Source organism: Fukomys damarensis, unplaced genomic scaffold (genome assembly GCF_012274545.1).
Source record: "Fukomys damarensis isolate Sample0158 unplaced genomic scaffold, DMR_v1.0_HiC HiC_scaffold_9, whole genome shotgun sequence".
NCBI lineage: Eukaryota > Metazoa > Chordata > Mammalia > Rodentia > Bathyergidae > Fukomys > Fukomys damarensis.
The window spans coordinates 5,122,862-5,138,760 of NW_022900921.1; the positions used below are offsets into that span (position 1 = coordinate 5,122,862).

General features: G+C 39.0%; 1 protein-coding gene across 1 annotated transcript in view; it reads right to left on the bottom strand.

Moving 5' to 3' along the window:
• The window catches only part of Cdkl3 (cyclin dependent kinase like 3), a 31,714-nt gene extending 16,077 nt beyond the window's left edge, over positions 1 to 15,637 (bottom strand). Inside the window, 4 exon segments of the mRNA XM_033761571.1 lie at positions 5,648 to 5,826; positions 11,217 to 11,411; positions 15,040 to 15,225; positions 15,557 to 15,637. Of these exon segments, the coding sequence (XP_033617462.1) occupies positions 5,648 to 5,826; positions 11,217 to 11,411; positions 15,040 to 15,204 (539 nt within the window). The 5' untranslated portion in view covers positions 15,205 to 15,225; positions 15,557 to 15,637.
• Positions 15,638 to 15,899: the final 262 nt, after the last annotated feature.

Here is a 15,899-nt window from a genome sequence, read left to right on the forward strand (position 1 = left end):
TTTTTTTTTTTTTTTTTTTTTTTTTTGTACCAGGGAATGAACTCTGGACCTTGCGCTTGTGAGGCAGCTGGCAGCAACACTGAGCTAAATCCCCCCTCAAATGGGTATCCTTTTAAAAGCACAACTAGAACGGGGGTATAGTTCAATGATAGAGCATTTGCCTAGCATTCATGAAGCCCTGGGTGTGATCGGCAGCACTGGGAAATAAGAAACAACTGGATTCAGGTAAGAAAGACGAGTCTGTGGTATGTAGGACACGACAACTTCCTTCTTTCCAAATCTCAGCTCAAAGGCAAAGACTAGTCTATGCTAGGTTTCACTCTTTCTCCAACTCCCGGTTGAAGAACTCTCCGCCCTGGAGGAACGTAACTTCAGAACTGCTCATACTTCCCCCAGCCACCTGTTGCTGAGGCTAACTCCTGGGTGGGCAAGGTCAAAAGCTGGAGTCCCTTCTTCCAGAACACCCCTACACATGGACCAATAGCTCCACCTTGGGTTTAGCACAGAGGACCACTTAATACTAGGACCACTTAACCTAGCTCATGAGTGGCAGTTTCATTCCGGGAGAAGCAAGGTGAGGAGACATCAGGCTACTGCTCTCTCCGACTGAGCACTGAACTCTTAGATCAAATATACTGCCTAGAAGAAGACTGACAGTAACTTGAAATGGCTCTAGAACCCTAGCTCAAAGATTTTGCATAAGAGAAGAAGCAGGCCATCAAGTAGCTAGCTCCTAATCGCCAAAGAAATTAACTTTATTTACAACAGACTGCAGAAAAGTTCAAGCTTTGTTCTCAATTGGAGGATGCGGTAAAAGGTGACTGAGGTGAGTTTCATGCATTTAATGATGACACAGACTACAGGACCAGCCACTCTGCAGAAAAGGGGCACGGAATAACACAAGTGGGAGAAGTCTTGATATACAAACAAATACAAAACATTAGCCGCCATAGGAACTGCTCTTTCAAAAGGGCCACAACATGACTGGAATTGTTTGTAGAGCAATTTAAATCCCAGAGCACGGTTGAAAACAACACAGGAATCAGCCTTTTGCTAGTAGAATTAACAGCCAGGAGCAATAAGAAAAAGAGAATACCACTGCCATCCCAGATAGGCTTCCCCAAAGCTTTGCCTCCCTGACAGTACAGAGTTTTAATATTTCACGGGGGGCAGGGGGAGACGACAGAGTTCACTAAAATAATTCAGCCAATTACTATAATACAAACACATAACAATAATAAGGCCCAGAGTGGGGAGTCCTGTACTCAAAGTTGTTACAATATGTTATCTAAAATGTCCAAGTTCTAACAAGAAATAACAAGTCACGCAAAGAATTCTCTAAGAAGTAACCCAGACACCAGGGGAAGGAGGGGTGGGCCAGGCAGACCAAACTACCTTTGAGAGTAACCAGATATTGGGTTTAGCAGAACACTTCAAAATAACCATTATACATATGTTCACAGGATTACAGGAAAGAATGATAAAGACGCAAAGGAAGATACATGATAGTATTACATCAAACAACATATCAACCAGGAGAGTCAGTTTATTAAGAACCAATTGGGCCTGGCGTGGTGGTGCATGCCTGTAATCCCAACACTCAGGAGGCTGAGGCAGGAGGATCACTGTGAGTTCAAAACCAGCCTGGGTTATACAGTGAGTTCCAGGTCAGTCTCAACTACATAGTGAGACCCTGTCAAAAAAAAAAAAAAAAAAAAAAAAAAAAAAGAACCAATAGGAAAAAAATTTTTTTAGTACCAGGGATCAAACTCAGGACCTTGTGCTTATGAGGCAGGCAGCAGAACCACTAAGCTAAATCCAGCCCTGTAAATTTTGAATTGAAAAGTATAATATCTAAATAAAAAATTCACTAGACAAGCTAACAGACTTCCATGAACTCGAAGATGAATCAATAGAGATTATGCAAGCTGAAGATTAGACAGAAGGAAACAGACCCCCAAAGAAATATGGGACATTACGTTAGTCAGCTTTCTGTCACTGTGACAAAATAACTGACATAAATCAACTTCAAGGAGGAAAGGTATATTCTGGCTCATGGCTTCAGAGGTTTCAGGCTATAGTCAGCTAGCTTCATTGCTTTTAGATCTGTAGTGAGGGAAAAACATTGTGGAGAAAGGCACGGTGGAACAGAGCTGCTGACCGTGTGGTACTGGGAAGCAGAAAGCACCTGTGCAGATGGGCTTCCTCCCTTTTCCTTCTTTTGTTCTGTCCAGGCCCCCAGCCTAGTCAATGGTGCTGCCCACATTCAGGGTGGGTCTCCCTTCTCAGTTTGCTGTACCACATGCCAACTGTCTCTTGAAATACTCTCATAGGCACTCCCACAAGTATGTCTTCTTAATTTCCTAGGTGTTTCTCAATCCAGTCAAGTGGATAATCAAGATTAGCCATTACAGACACCATTAACTACACCAACATGTATATACTAGTGTCTTAGTTACTTTTCTCTTGTTGCTGAGACAAAATACTTGACACCCGAAGTTAAAGGAGGAAAGGTTTATTTAGCTCACAGTTTGCAGAGGTTTCAGTCTATTATCGGCTGGCTCCAAGGCAGGGTGTCATGGCGGAGGGGTAACAGTTCATGGCCACTGACAGGAGGTAGCAAAACAACAAGGGAAAAGACAAGCCTCTTTCTGTCCCTTATATTTTATCAAGGCTACCAGGATTAGGGCACCGCCAAACCAATCAGTGTACTGATTTAGTAACCACCCACCCTTACTCCCAGCTTCACACACTCTAGATTCAGCCACCTCTGACCGCAAGAGACTTCGGAGGGACATCTAGACCATAACAACTGCGAGTGCCAGAATGGAAGGAGAGAAAAAGAAAAACATATTTAATGAAATAATTCATAAAAAGACCTCAAATTTATTTCAAAATCGTAACCTACAAAGCCCAACAAACTTCAACTACGATAAATATAAAAAGATCCATAAATAAATACATTACAGTAAAAGTGCCAAAATTCAAAATCAAGAATTATATCTGAAAAGCAGAAGGAAAAGAATGAATCATCATTTACAAAAGAACCTCAGTAAGACAAACAGCTGCCTGGGATTTAGCTCAATGGTGCCACCACCGGCCTCACAAGCACAAGGTTCTGAGTTTGATTCCCCATACAAAAAAAAAAAAAAAAAAAAAAAAGACAAAGCATACTTCTCAGTGGAAACAATGGAGGCAGGACACAGTGGCACAATAATTCAAATTGTTCTGAAAAAGGAAAAGCCAGGTATTGTGTGGTGGCACACACCTGTAATCTCAGCACTCTGGGAGGCTGAGGCAGGAGGATCACAAATGTAAACCTGGCCTGGACAACTTAGTGAGACCCCATCTTAAAATAAAAAATAAAAAGGAGGGCCGGGGATTTAGCTCAGTGGTTCCGCCACCTACCTTTCAAGCACAAGGACCCGAGTTTGATCCCCAGTACCAAAAAAACAAACAAAAACATACCCTTTTCCAATCCTGTTTCTCACAACTGTCCTCAGCTTTCATCAAAGTTGGTTTAAAAATATGCAGATTTGTCTTTTGGATCTTCATTTCTGAAGGCTTCCATGTCACATGAAACTTTTAAAAATAAATGTGTTATGATTTTCTCTTGTCTTTTACTTCAGGAATGTGGACACAACCCTGGTGACAAGGAGGGAATAAGCACTGCCCCACTGTCCCTACAACTGCAATTCAATGCAACCCATTAAATACGTTTAAGTCCATGGCAGTCCATGACAGGACTGAAGATGGAGCCCAGGGCTTTGTGCATGCTAGGCAAGCATCCTACTAAGCTACACCTCCAGGCTACTTTTGAAAAACATAACTGGTGCCTTCTGGAAGTCATCTTTTGGAGCTACAGTAAGTCTCTGACTTATGAACATTGGTGCTGCAAACTTTCACAGATACAAACAGACCTCGAGTTGCAAACATTCATGGATGTGAACAAATTCTGGAAGTAGCTCACGCGTGTCTGCCAAACATTTCACAGTTCTGCTGTGTGCTTACTGTTGCTCAGCAGGAGAGTGATCGGTCAGAGCCCAGGGTGTCCCAAAGCAGAGGGAAAAGCAGCAGCGACGTGGAGGGGACTGCCAGGAAGCACAAGGCAGTGTACACTGTATATCTGTGTCGAAGGTGTGTAAGACTCATTTTGTGGGACTTTCAAATGAATCCAACTTACAAATGTCCCCCAGAATGGGACTGGTTCACAAGTCAGGGATTTATTGCAGTTCATCTTAAAATGGATAAATAAATTAATCATTTATCCTGGGGTTTTTTCTATATGAACTACATCAGTGGGTAAACCAAAGGAGGAAAAAATGTTTTTCTATAAAAATATTCCTTTTTGTCATGTATTTATTTAAATTTTTATTCTATTTTATTTTTTTGTACTGGGGATCGAACTCGGGTCCTTGCACTTGTGAGGCAGGGAGTGGAATCACTGAGCTAAATCCCTGGCCAATTTTGATTTTTTCCAGACAAAGTCTCACTACACAGTGCAAGCAGCCTTGAACTTGCTGTGCAGACCAGGCTTACCTCAAATTCATGAGGCTTACCTCAAATTCACTGCCTCAGCCTCCTGAGTACTGAGATTGTAGGTGTGTGTCACCACATCTGGCTCATAAAAAAACATTCTAAGTAATAAATTAAAAAGAGATGATAAAGCTGGGCATGGTGGCACACTCCTGTAATCCCAATACTCGGCTAAGGCAGGAGGATCACTGTGAGTTTGAGACCAGCCTGAGCTACATAATGAGCTCAAGGTTAGTCTCAATTACATAGTGAGACCCTGTCTCAAAAAAACCAAACCAAAAAAAAAAAACAAAACAAAAAACACCCAACCAAACAAAAAGAACCAAGATATATCATGTAAAGGTAGGAGATCCTAATGATGAATGTAACTGTACTGTATACCTAAAAAGTACCAATACTCAATGAGAAAAATAAAATATATATATATAAATTGAACATCTTTGTATACATTCTTCAGGACTGATTATTCATATTTTAGATTGCCATTTCACATGGGACTGAGACTGCACTCCCTTTTGAAGCATCTGGTACAGAACAATTTAAAAACGATTGTTTGCCAGTCTTTGCAAAGAGGTGCCATTTTCTAGAAATCAGGAAAGTTGGCAGATTCTATTATGACACTGGCAGAAGAGTTAAATGATTTATTTATTTTATTTATTTATTTATTTTTTATTTTTTGAAACAAGGTCTCACTATGTAGTTGAGACTGACAAGGAACTCACTATTTAGCCCAGAAGGGTCTTGAACTCACAGCGATCCTCCTGCCTCAGCCTCCTGAGTGCTGGGATTACAGGTGTGCGCCACCACACCCAGGATTTAAGTGATTTTAAAATATGCAAAAAGTACAGACTAAACAGAGGAAGCAGCTGTGCAAACTGCAAGGCCCAACAAGCACAGACACATCCTGAGGAGGCCAGCGTAGGTCTCAGGGCTGCAGCCGGCTGACCTGAGGGAAGGCACCCAGAGCTACAGATATGAGAGAGATCTTTCTGTTCTTTTAGAGGTGTCGCTCTTCTTGGCCCCAATCCAGACACAGAAGGCAGAGAGTGTCAGCAGTAAGGAAAAAACAGATGTGTGGGAAAGGCCAGGCAGGTTCCCCAAATATACATACTTTCCATAAGAAGTATCCTTTAATACTAGCTCTGGAGCTCTATACCAGCGTGTGGCCACATAATCAGTATAAATGTCGCCAGGAGCTGCTAGTGTCCGTGCAAAACCAAAATCACAGAGCTTGGCAATTCCTGACTGGGACACTAAAATATTATCAGGTTTTATATCTTGATGAATAATCTAAAAAAAAACCAGAAAATGAAGTATATTAAAATGAGGTTTCTTTGTCTGGGGACTCTCTGCAAAATTACAAAGAAAAACTAGCTAATTAAGACAGTGAAACTATGTAAAAATAGTTACATATTTTTAATTACTTCTCCATCCATTACTTCAAAATCAGATGAAGCCAAAACAAACAATACTAAAAAGGTAAATCAGATTCAAAAGATCGGGAGGGGGGGCGGGGATTTAGCTCAGTGGTTCAGTGGCCTGCCTCGAAAGGGCAAGGACCTGAGTTCAATCCCCAGTACAAACAAACAAGCAAACAAACAAAAGAGGTACCAACAAACAAACAAAAGATCGAAGGGAGCCAGGTGTGGTGGCACACACCTGTAATCCCAGCACTCAAGAGGATCAGGCAACATGATTGCCATGAATTTGAGGCCAGCCTGGGCTACACAGTTAGCTCAAGGCCAGCCCAAACTGTGGAGCAAGGTACTGCCTCAAAAAAAAAACCCAGAAAAAATCAAATGTCCATCAGCTGGTACATGATAAATAAAATGTACTATAATCCATACAACAGAATACTACTCAGCCAGTAAACAATACATGCTACATTATGCTAAGTAAAAGAAGCCATATGTAAAAGGCCACATATTGAATGTTTCCATTTATAAGGAAGGTTCAGGAGATGTATACCTCAGGACAGAAAACAAATCACTGGCTGCCTGAAACTGGGGAAAGAAACTGGGACCAAATGAGAACAAGCAAGAGGAATCTTTTGAACTGATGAAAATGTTCTATAACAAGATTTTATGATAGTTGCAGAACTCTGTAATTTAACTTAAAATCTGTTTACTCATTTATTAGCAGACTGCTAATCCACCTGACTTGAAAAAACAAAGTCTTAACAAAATTAATTCAGGAAAGTAACCAACAGCAGCAATTCATGAAAGAAATGAAAAATTGATACCCAGAGTTAACGGATTATTTAAAATGTCCTGTTTTCAACAAAAACGTATAAGGCATGCAAAGAAATAAATATGACCCACAAACAGGAAAAATAAAATACTCAACAGAAACTTTCCCTGACAAAGTTAATATTGGACTTACTGAGCACTTTTTAAATCAGCTAACTTAAATATGTTCAAACAAAGGAAAGTCTAAAGAACTAAAGAAAAGTATGAACACAATGTTCAAATAAATGATACCAATAAAGAGAAATTGTTTGTTTGTTTGTTTTGTTTTGTTTTGAGACAGGGTCTCACTATGTAGAGACTGACCTGGAACTCACTATGTAGCCCAGGCTGGTCTCGAACTCGCAGCGATCCTCCTGCCTCAGCCTCCCAAGTGCTGGGATTACAGGAGTGCGCCACCACGCCCGGCTGAGAAATTGTTATAAAAGAATTAAATAGAAAAGGACAGCACAAAGAAAGCAAAATGATAATCCACAGAAATGGAGAAAATATTTACAAAATCATGTACCTGGATAGGAACTAGTAATCTAAAATACATAAAATATAACCGATCCTCCTGCCTCAGCCTCCCAAGTGCTGGGATTACAGGAGTGCGCCACCACGCCCGGCTGAGAAATTGTTATAAAAGAATTAAATAGAAAAGGACAGCACAAAGAAAGCAAAATGATAATCCACAGAAATGGAGAAAATATTTACAAAATCATGTACCTGGATAGGAACTAGTAATCTAAAATACATAAAATATAACTCAAAAACACAAAACCAAAAAAGAATTTAAAAAGGGGCAACAGAGTTGAAGAGAAATTTCTATAAAGATATAAATTACACATTTGTTTATTCTAGGTATTCCACTTAAATAGAATATATGGTTTTTTGTGTTTGACTTCTTTCATTTAACATGTTTTCAAGGATCATTCATATACCCTGTATATGAAGCAAAGATATGCTTTGTTCCTTTTTATGGCCTGATAATACTGCACTGAATGGATACACCTGTTTTTGTTGTTGCTGTTGTTTTGTGTTTTTTGTTACCAGGGATCAAACTCAAGGACCTTTTGCTTGTGAGGCAGGTGGCGGCACCCACTGAACTAAATAGACCTGAGGATGTATCAGTGTGAAGGCCCTGGATTCAATCTCCAATACAAACAAAAAACAAGAAAACAAGAAAACCAAATACCAAAAAGGATGAGTTCAAACCTCTGCAACCTCCAATGGTCTCAGAGCCTGAATTCTAAATGAAATAAAGCTTCAATTTAACCAATTTTCCTACTTGGTGTTATATAACGTATGCTCATGTTTATATGAAAAAATAAGCCAGTAGCTTGCAAAAAATAAGCTAAATAATAATGTGGAAGGCACACTGCAAAACTGTGAATGTCCTATCCACCCTAAAAACTAATGGGCAAAAATTTCAGTTCTTAACCAGATATGCTATGGAAGAAACAGTTGTTAAAGACATTTAAAAACTAATTAGTTAAAATTTAATATAAAGTAGGATGCAACGTTGATTCTGAGCTAATATAGGAAATTACTTTGTTTTTTTTTTGTTTTTTTTTTGAGACAGGGTCTCACTATGCAGTTGAAACTGACCTGGAACTTACTATGTAGCCCAGGCTGGTCTCGAACTTGCAGCTATCCTCCTGCCTCAGCCTCCTGAGTGCTGGGATTACAGGTGTGCGCCACCATGCCCAGCAAGGAAATTATCCTTTTCAAGAGAGAAATTGGGAAGTATTCCACAGTAAAATTCAGGTTGGCTCTAATGTACTCCAAATTACTGCAGAAAACAAAATAGCAATATAAATATAGCAAACATATATATATTTTCTAAATATAGAAAACAATATAGCAAAATATTAATAGCTGTTAAACATTTCAATAATAATCCCTTGTTTAAAAGAATAGAAATTCAAAATTCAAAGGAGTATTCAGAAAATACGTAAAAGTGGCCTAAATTTACAAAAATAGGGCTTTGTGGAGTAGGGTATTAGGTTGAGGTTAGTTAGGAAAGCTCAACAATCCTTAGGTATTAGTCAGAATTACTCATAATTCATAAATTTTACTAGAAGTTGTATAAAATTTAACAAGCTCCAATAAGAGTAGGAATGAAGTCTTTTGCTGAAGAGTGTAACCCCACAATCCAGTGAAATCGGTGTTTATAATTGGTAGATGCCCAGAGCATACTTATTAAATAAACAAATGAGGTAATAAATATTTCTTCTCCATAAAAGGCCAGATATTTGCATTTATACTGACTGTTTCCAAAATTTTGTTGTTGCTTTGCCGCTAGCAGTTGAAGCCAGGGCTTCACATATGCTAAACTCTACCACTGAACTCCCTACCCTCCCTCCCTCAAAATGGTTGTGAAGAGACTTGTAACAGTCAGATCATACCAAATCCACTAGAACGAGTCAGCTGTATTAATACATTTCCATAATGAGCTAGTTATTGCAACTAAATATTAAACTTCATTTGAGGAAGTATGTGGCTGGGCATAGTGGCACACACTCATAATCCCAGTACTCCAGAAGGCTGAGGAAGGAGGATCAAAAGTTCGAGTCCCACCCAGAGTGACTTGGCAAGACCCTATCTCAAAATAAAAAATAAATAAAGAGCCAGGGATAGCTCAGTGGGAAGGTCCTGGATTCAATCCCTAGTTTTAACAAAAAAAGTTTTCATTTTTAAATAAGAAGGTAAACAAATAATTCTGGAGATTAAAAAAAACTTTTTCCAATTCTAAACTATTTGAATTAATGAATTCTTATTAAAAGGTGTAATGGACTATCATGGTATATATCTCACATAGTTTAATTGCATAAAATTTCAATCATTTGAAATTTCAATTTTTGTCAACATGATGATAACCTTAAATCAAGGCCTAAACTCAGACATTCGGAAAACAGGCATAATAGTAACTATGTGCATCAGTCATTCCTTCACGGCCAACTTAATTGTCTAATGAAATTAGCTTTCCAATGCTCTGTGAGGTGAACAACATGGAGAAATTTACTCTAATTATACCCTAAATAAAATTAATAGAAAAAGAGAGCATGGGTGTTCGTGTGGGCCTCCTTCTCTGCTACGCCCGCCTCAGATACTCCGCCATACTGGGTGCTGAGAACTATTTTGTTTTTTCTTTTGTCTCTGAGATTTATCTATCCATTTGCCTTCAACCATAGCGTCCAAGACCGAGTTTCTCAAATATGTGTATCAGTTCCAATAACTTTTACAGCCGCGAGGTAATTGGTAAACCACTATTTTTCTTAGAAACTCTCACTGTTCCTTAAAAAGGTATCAATACATCTACAAGTACTTTCCTTTCTGAAATCACTGCTACCAGTGGCACCATGATTCTGCTCTCAAAAATTGTGTAATTTGTCTTTTATTTTCATCCCTTTTTGTATCTAATGAGTTCCCAAATCCTGTTTCCCTTTTGAAATCCTCCCATCCACTCCCTTTCACCCTTCCTCTCCTTCCCATGCCACTTTACCCTTCACATCTGAGCTTCATAACAGCACCATCATCTGACCTTTCCACCTCTACCCATTCTTATCTTCTACTCTTGCCAGACTAAACTTAGATTTTTGTTTTTATCCTGTCAAAACAATGCTCAAAAACCTGTAAGGGTTTCCCAGTGTCATCAGGAAAAAGTCCACACCTTTGGTTGGAGGTCAAGGATTAACTTCAAGACTCTGTAAAACTTCTCCCTCCCCAGGGAGTCCCATGCGATGTTAGCTCCCTGTTCCCAGTGACCAGACTATTATCAGTCTCTGAAGCCCCCACCTTAGGTTCCTTCTACTCTCACAGTGGTACACCAGCTGAAAGTATTTCCTCTTCTATTCTAGAATTCACATCCTACTTACTTTAGTTTTACCTCATTTCCAAAGGCTGACTGGTCCACACTGATGTCTCTTCATCCAAGAAACATTTTTGGACTGTAGTAGAGACAAGATACTATAGAGAGACAAGGATAAACAGAACTATTCCCGACTCCCTGCCAGCACAGCGTATTGCGTACTTACAATGTGCCTGACACAAGCATTAAACTCATACCTACCACTTAATTTTGTTGTTTTGGGGTTTTTTTTTTGGCCGTACCAGAGATTGCACTCAGGACCTTGCATTTTGCGAGACAGGCACGGTGCAACTGAGCTAAATCCCTGGCCCTTAATTTGATCTTTTAAAAAAATCTGTGAGGTATGACTGTCGTTTTAGGGATGAAGTCAGATAACTTTCCCAAGGCCACAGAGTCATGGGGCTGTGATCTCTGGTTACACACGTTGTTTTGAGTTTTCATAGATTACTTAGAGGTAAAAACACAGGAGATTGTGATTCCAAAGACTGATAAATGCTCTTCAATACCACATTATATCACCTACCTGCTCCCCTGTGGTTCCAGCTAGCAAGAAAATTACAATCTGAATTCCAAGCACTTACATTATTATTGTGTAGATATTCAATCCCTCGAAGGATCTGGAAGAGGTATTTTCTAAGTCATTTACTCTCTAGTCCATGACAATAGTGTTGCAACTCATCTAATACTGTGTGGTCAATAAATTCAAATACCAAATGAATTTTCTTTTTCTGTTTAAAAACTTCAATGAGAGTGACCAGGTTTTCATGATGAAATTGCTATTAAGAGAAGAAACAGGTTTCAATAAATTATTTCTAACATAATAATTTGTACCTAACATCTATATAATTTTGAACAGAAACATTCTGAGTTTCTTTTCCTCCGTGTTATTTCAACAAAACTTCAACTGATTTGTTTACTATTTTAAGAATATTTTTAGCCATTTCATGATCAATACCACCAAGACCTATTATGTAAAGGTACAAGATCCCAATAATGAATGAACTGTACTGTTTACCTAAAATGTACCAATAAACTCAATGAGGAAAAATAAATAAATAAAAATAAATGATCGATACTTACAGAAGAAACCAAGATATATTGCTTTTCCTCAGGTTGGCACGACTGTTTATCTAAATTAAGAGATGATATACTATACCACAACTTGGTATACTACTGACACATGTCTTGAAATATTTTAACTTGGTTTGAGGTTGAATTTAACAACTGAAATTTAAACGGTCCTTGTTTTCTGGTTGGGTTGTTTTCTTTGTTTTTGTGCTGGGATTGAATCTAAGGCCTTGCACATGCTAAGCATAGTTTACCACTGAGCTGTACTTTCAGCCCCTAAGGTCAGGAGGCTTTAAACATGGCTTTCAACACCATTAAGTATGTGACCTGAATTTATATAAACTTATTATTCTTTAATTTTCACCATAAACTCTAGAGAGTAAACCATAAGTTCTAGGGAATTCTATAAACTTGTCAGACTATATCAAAATAATATAAAAATATCTAGAAAATCTTGATATATGAAATGATAATCTATAAAATAGGAATTTTTACATAAAAAGGCAATGATTTGTGATTTTTATTCAGTGTTATGCTATTCTATGAAAACACCTTTTATACTGTTACCATTGTTAAAATAATTTTAAAATGTCAAAAATGGCCATGTATCCGCTTGGAAAGCAAATGCGGCTTAGTGTTCTATGTTGCTTATTCTATATTTTCAACACGTTGACACATTTTTAACACATTCAATTCTGAAATATTTAACAATTTGTTTTCAAATGATTGATAACATTCATTTGGCCAAGAATTAAGGGGTATATTTTCAGTAGTGTATTGATTTAAAAATATATACTTCTACAAAATTTGTCTTTATTCAATGGCACAACATCAATTTTTCCTCTTCTCCGTAACTAGAGACTAAAATCCTGAATCATGACTCACAGAAAAACAGGCCAAAATATGATGCCAGACTCCTTTCCTATTTTTCCTCCCAATTTCCCTGGTTGACAAGATGCCAGAATGCTGCAGCAACAAAATATGGGCAGCAGTGAAAAGAACTGCTTCTAGAGACTACAATATTAATCCCCCAGCTAAGGGAAATGACTGGCTTCCTGTCTAGTTCTTATTTTAAAGGAAGGCTAAAGCCATGAAGGGTTAATGTGAACTAATAAGCATAATGGAAGACTGACCCAGAAATGCTCTATAATTCCTTTTTCATCTTTCTCTATTACTAGACAACTTTTCTACAGATATTCTCTGTGATTTATTTAATGAAATTCTAACAAAGATTTAGTTCAAACTGAGTAATTTTGGCAATATTTTTAGACTAAGAATTTAACTCAAGAAATTTTGTAGTGGAATTAATTGCCTTAAATTAAAAAGCCAATAAGAGTAGTTAAGGTGTCTTAGAACAATTTGCATAATAGCTTTAACAGTAAGCTACATCTTCAAGTTCATCTCTCTCTGTCCTTGCCACGTACATACTGATTATTATACAAAATGATTAAGGAGACAAATAATCAGCTTAAGTGCAACAAGGAAGAGCAAGAGATACAGCATGGGAAAAGGTCTCCTAATAAGAGTACACAGTACACATTTACCTTAAAGTTATTATGCTGGGGCTGGGGATTTAGCTCAGGGGTTCAGCTGCCTGCCTTGCAAGTGCAAGGTCCCGCGTTCGATCCCCGGTACCAAAATAAAAGTTATTATGCTTCAGGTCATCAGAAGTGGGACTAGTATCTTTCACAAAATCCTAACAAATCTCTACTGACTTCAACTTCCCTTCATTATTTAGAAATAGAGCAGATCTAACTAGTCACAGTTGCCTAATATTACTAATTTTTTATTTAGAAAAAATGATCCAACATACACATTTACAAAGAATGACTACTGCAAACATAAAGTGAGAAGTGCACCTGCTTTCATTACATATAAAACACTTAGGACTATAGTTAAGATCACAAACCTTAATGCATCTACATTCCAATAAATGGAACACATATTTATTCACTAGTTTGGTATCTAATCACCAAGAAACATTCATGCTCTGACCTCCACACTCCTCTGTTCTTTTCCCTAAATTGACCTTTCATACCTACAATGATTCCATCCTCTGCCTTGCTCTCCTCTCTTGCTCCCTATTTATAAAAGCTCAGTGGAATCTTTTCCTAAACGTACTCCTGTCACCTCAAACGAACATTTCCAAAATTCAACTAGTGCCCAACTGATGTCTTTTCTGAGTCTTTCAAAATTTTCATCATTTGGAGGAATCACTGAATTTCAAAGACATGACTCCTGCCTTTATACATCCTCTACGCTCTTTGAAGGTCTTCTTTCACAATAAATTCATTCTACTTTTGCTTCCACTCACATTGCTACATTCTAGAAAGGGCTCTCATGACAATTGCTAGTATTCTAGGACTAAACTCCTACCAGACTTTTCCATTTTTACTCTCTCGGTTCTCTGTTCTACATAATGCTAATTTTTTATAGTTTCTTTACACTGAATTCAAAACCTTCACTTTCACCTCTCACAAAATCAAATTTTGACCCAGCCTAGAAGACAAGACTTTAAATCTGCTTCCTATTTACTGCACTACACTCACCTCTTTCCAATTCTGCACCGGAAACTCTACAAGGAAAAGTCTCTGCTCTTTTTTTTTTTTTTCCAGCTTTTGATCTTTGTCCTTCTGTCCTGTGTTAGACTTCCTGAGCTCATGTTGTTCTCTTAAACTGACACTGGTAGTTCCTCTATCGTCGCTAAATTCCTCAAAGCTGAAGCCACGTCCGGTATATTCAGGAAACCTTCCCTGTCCAACAGGACTGGCAATCACTTGGCTTTTCCTACGCCTCATAAGAGTACACCACCTCATCGTTCTCCTCCTGGAAGCACCTCAGTTTCCCCTATATGTAAAATGGGCACATTAGCCCCCAGGATTTATAAGATGATGCAAGTATATGACAGCTAGAAACATCCTGGGATGTTCAGATAAGAGTAGCTGTATGTATATTGTCATCTACTATACAGGGTTGTAGAAAATCAGTCACTCAACAATCTTTCAAACTGGGCATAATGGCATATTCCCTCCTGTTTCTGATTAAATCACAAAAATCTTTAAAGATCCATTTTTAACTTTCTTATGGTCTCAGCCCAATGTTTTGCACAGACATTTTTATTGAGCATCATCCTAGGATATTTAGGATTAAACAATACTGGCATAATTTTGTTACATAGTTTGCAGCAGTGTAAAATTACAAAATGCAGACAATATGGATTTTTCTATTATATGTCATAAGGCAGATGTTGAATGACATATTAATCTTTTATGCACTTTTTATCCCATACTAATTTTTCTTTTAATTGACAGAGCAAGTAAGGCAAAAGAAGCCAACCTTTAGAAACTTTATTTCTCTCGCTGCAATTTTGTTGACAGATTTTTCCGGCTTCTCATAGAATATCTTGATGGCCACTATCTGCCCCGTATCCTTACGTTTACATTTCATGACCGTACCATAACTTCCCTCTCCCACTTTTCCAAGAATTTCATACATCTCCATTTCCAAGCCTGGCTTCTACTTCTTCATAGAAACAGAGAAAGAAAATGGAAAAGGTTAAACATTTACACTTATTTTTTCAAGCTGTATAAAGCATAGACCCAACCAACTCCTACTTTCAAACGGGGGGGGGTGTTTTCCACAGAGCCATATCTTTGGGAACGGCCAACACTGAGATGCCCTCACTATCTGTCACTACCGTGGGCACGCGTGGGCTCCCCACACTTTCTTCCCATCACGCTCGTGTCAAATCCAGAAGTCCCCACACGACTCATCACGCCACCTATCAGGCCCCGGCACCTAGGAAACCTCAGTCCCACCCTCTCCTCAAAGGCAAAGTCTGAGAATCCCGGACCGGCGTCGCGCCCTTCGCCTCGCCGCCGCCGCCGCCGCCGCAGCAGCAGCCACCTCAACCCATTCTGTGTTCCCGCTGGCCTGGAGCCGCGCAGTCCCAGCGAGACAACGCAACACCTCACTCGCTTCTCCGTCAACCACCGGCTACCATGGCAACGGAGGGGCGGAGGGGTTGCGCTCGGGACCTAGTACGCAAGACCGGATATCAAGACCAGATGTCAAAACCGGATAACAGAGGGGTCCCGACCCGGAAGGGAAAGTGAGAAGAAGCGGAAGCTACTGCGAGTGGGCGCCGGTTGGGGTCGTGCTTGGGAGTGGGGTGGGGGGACGGATGGCCGTCGCTG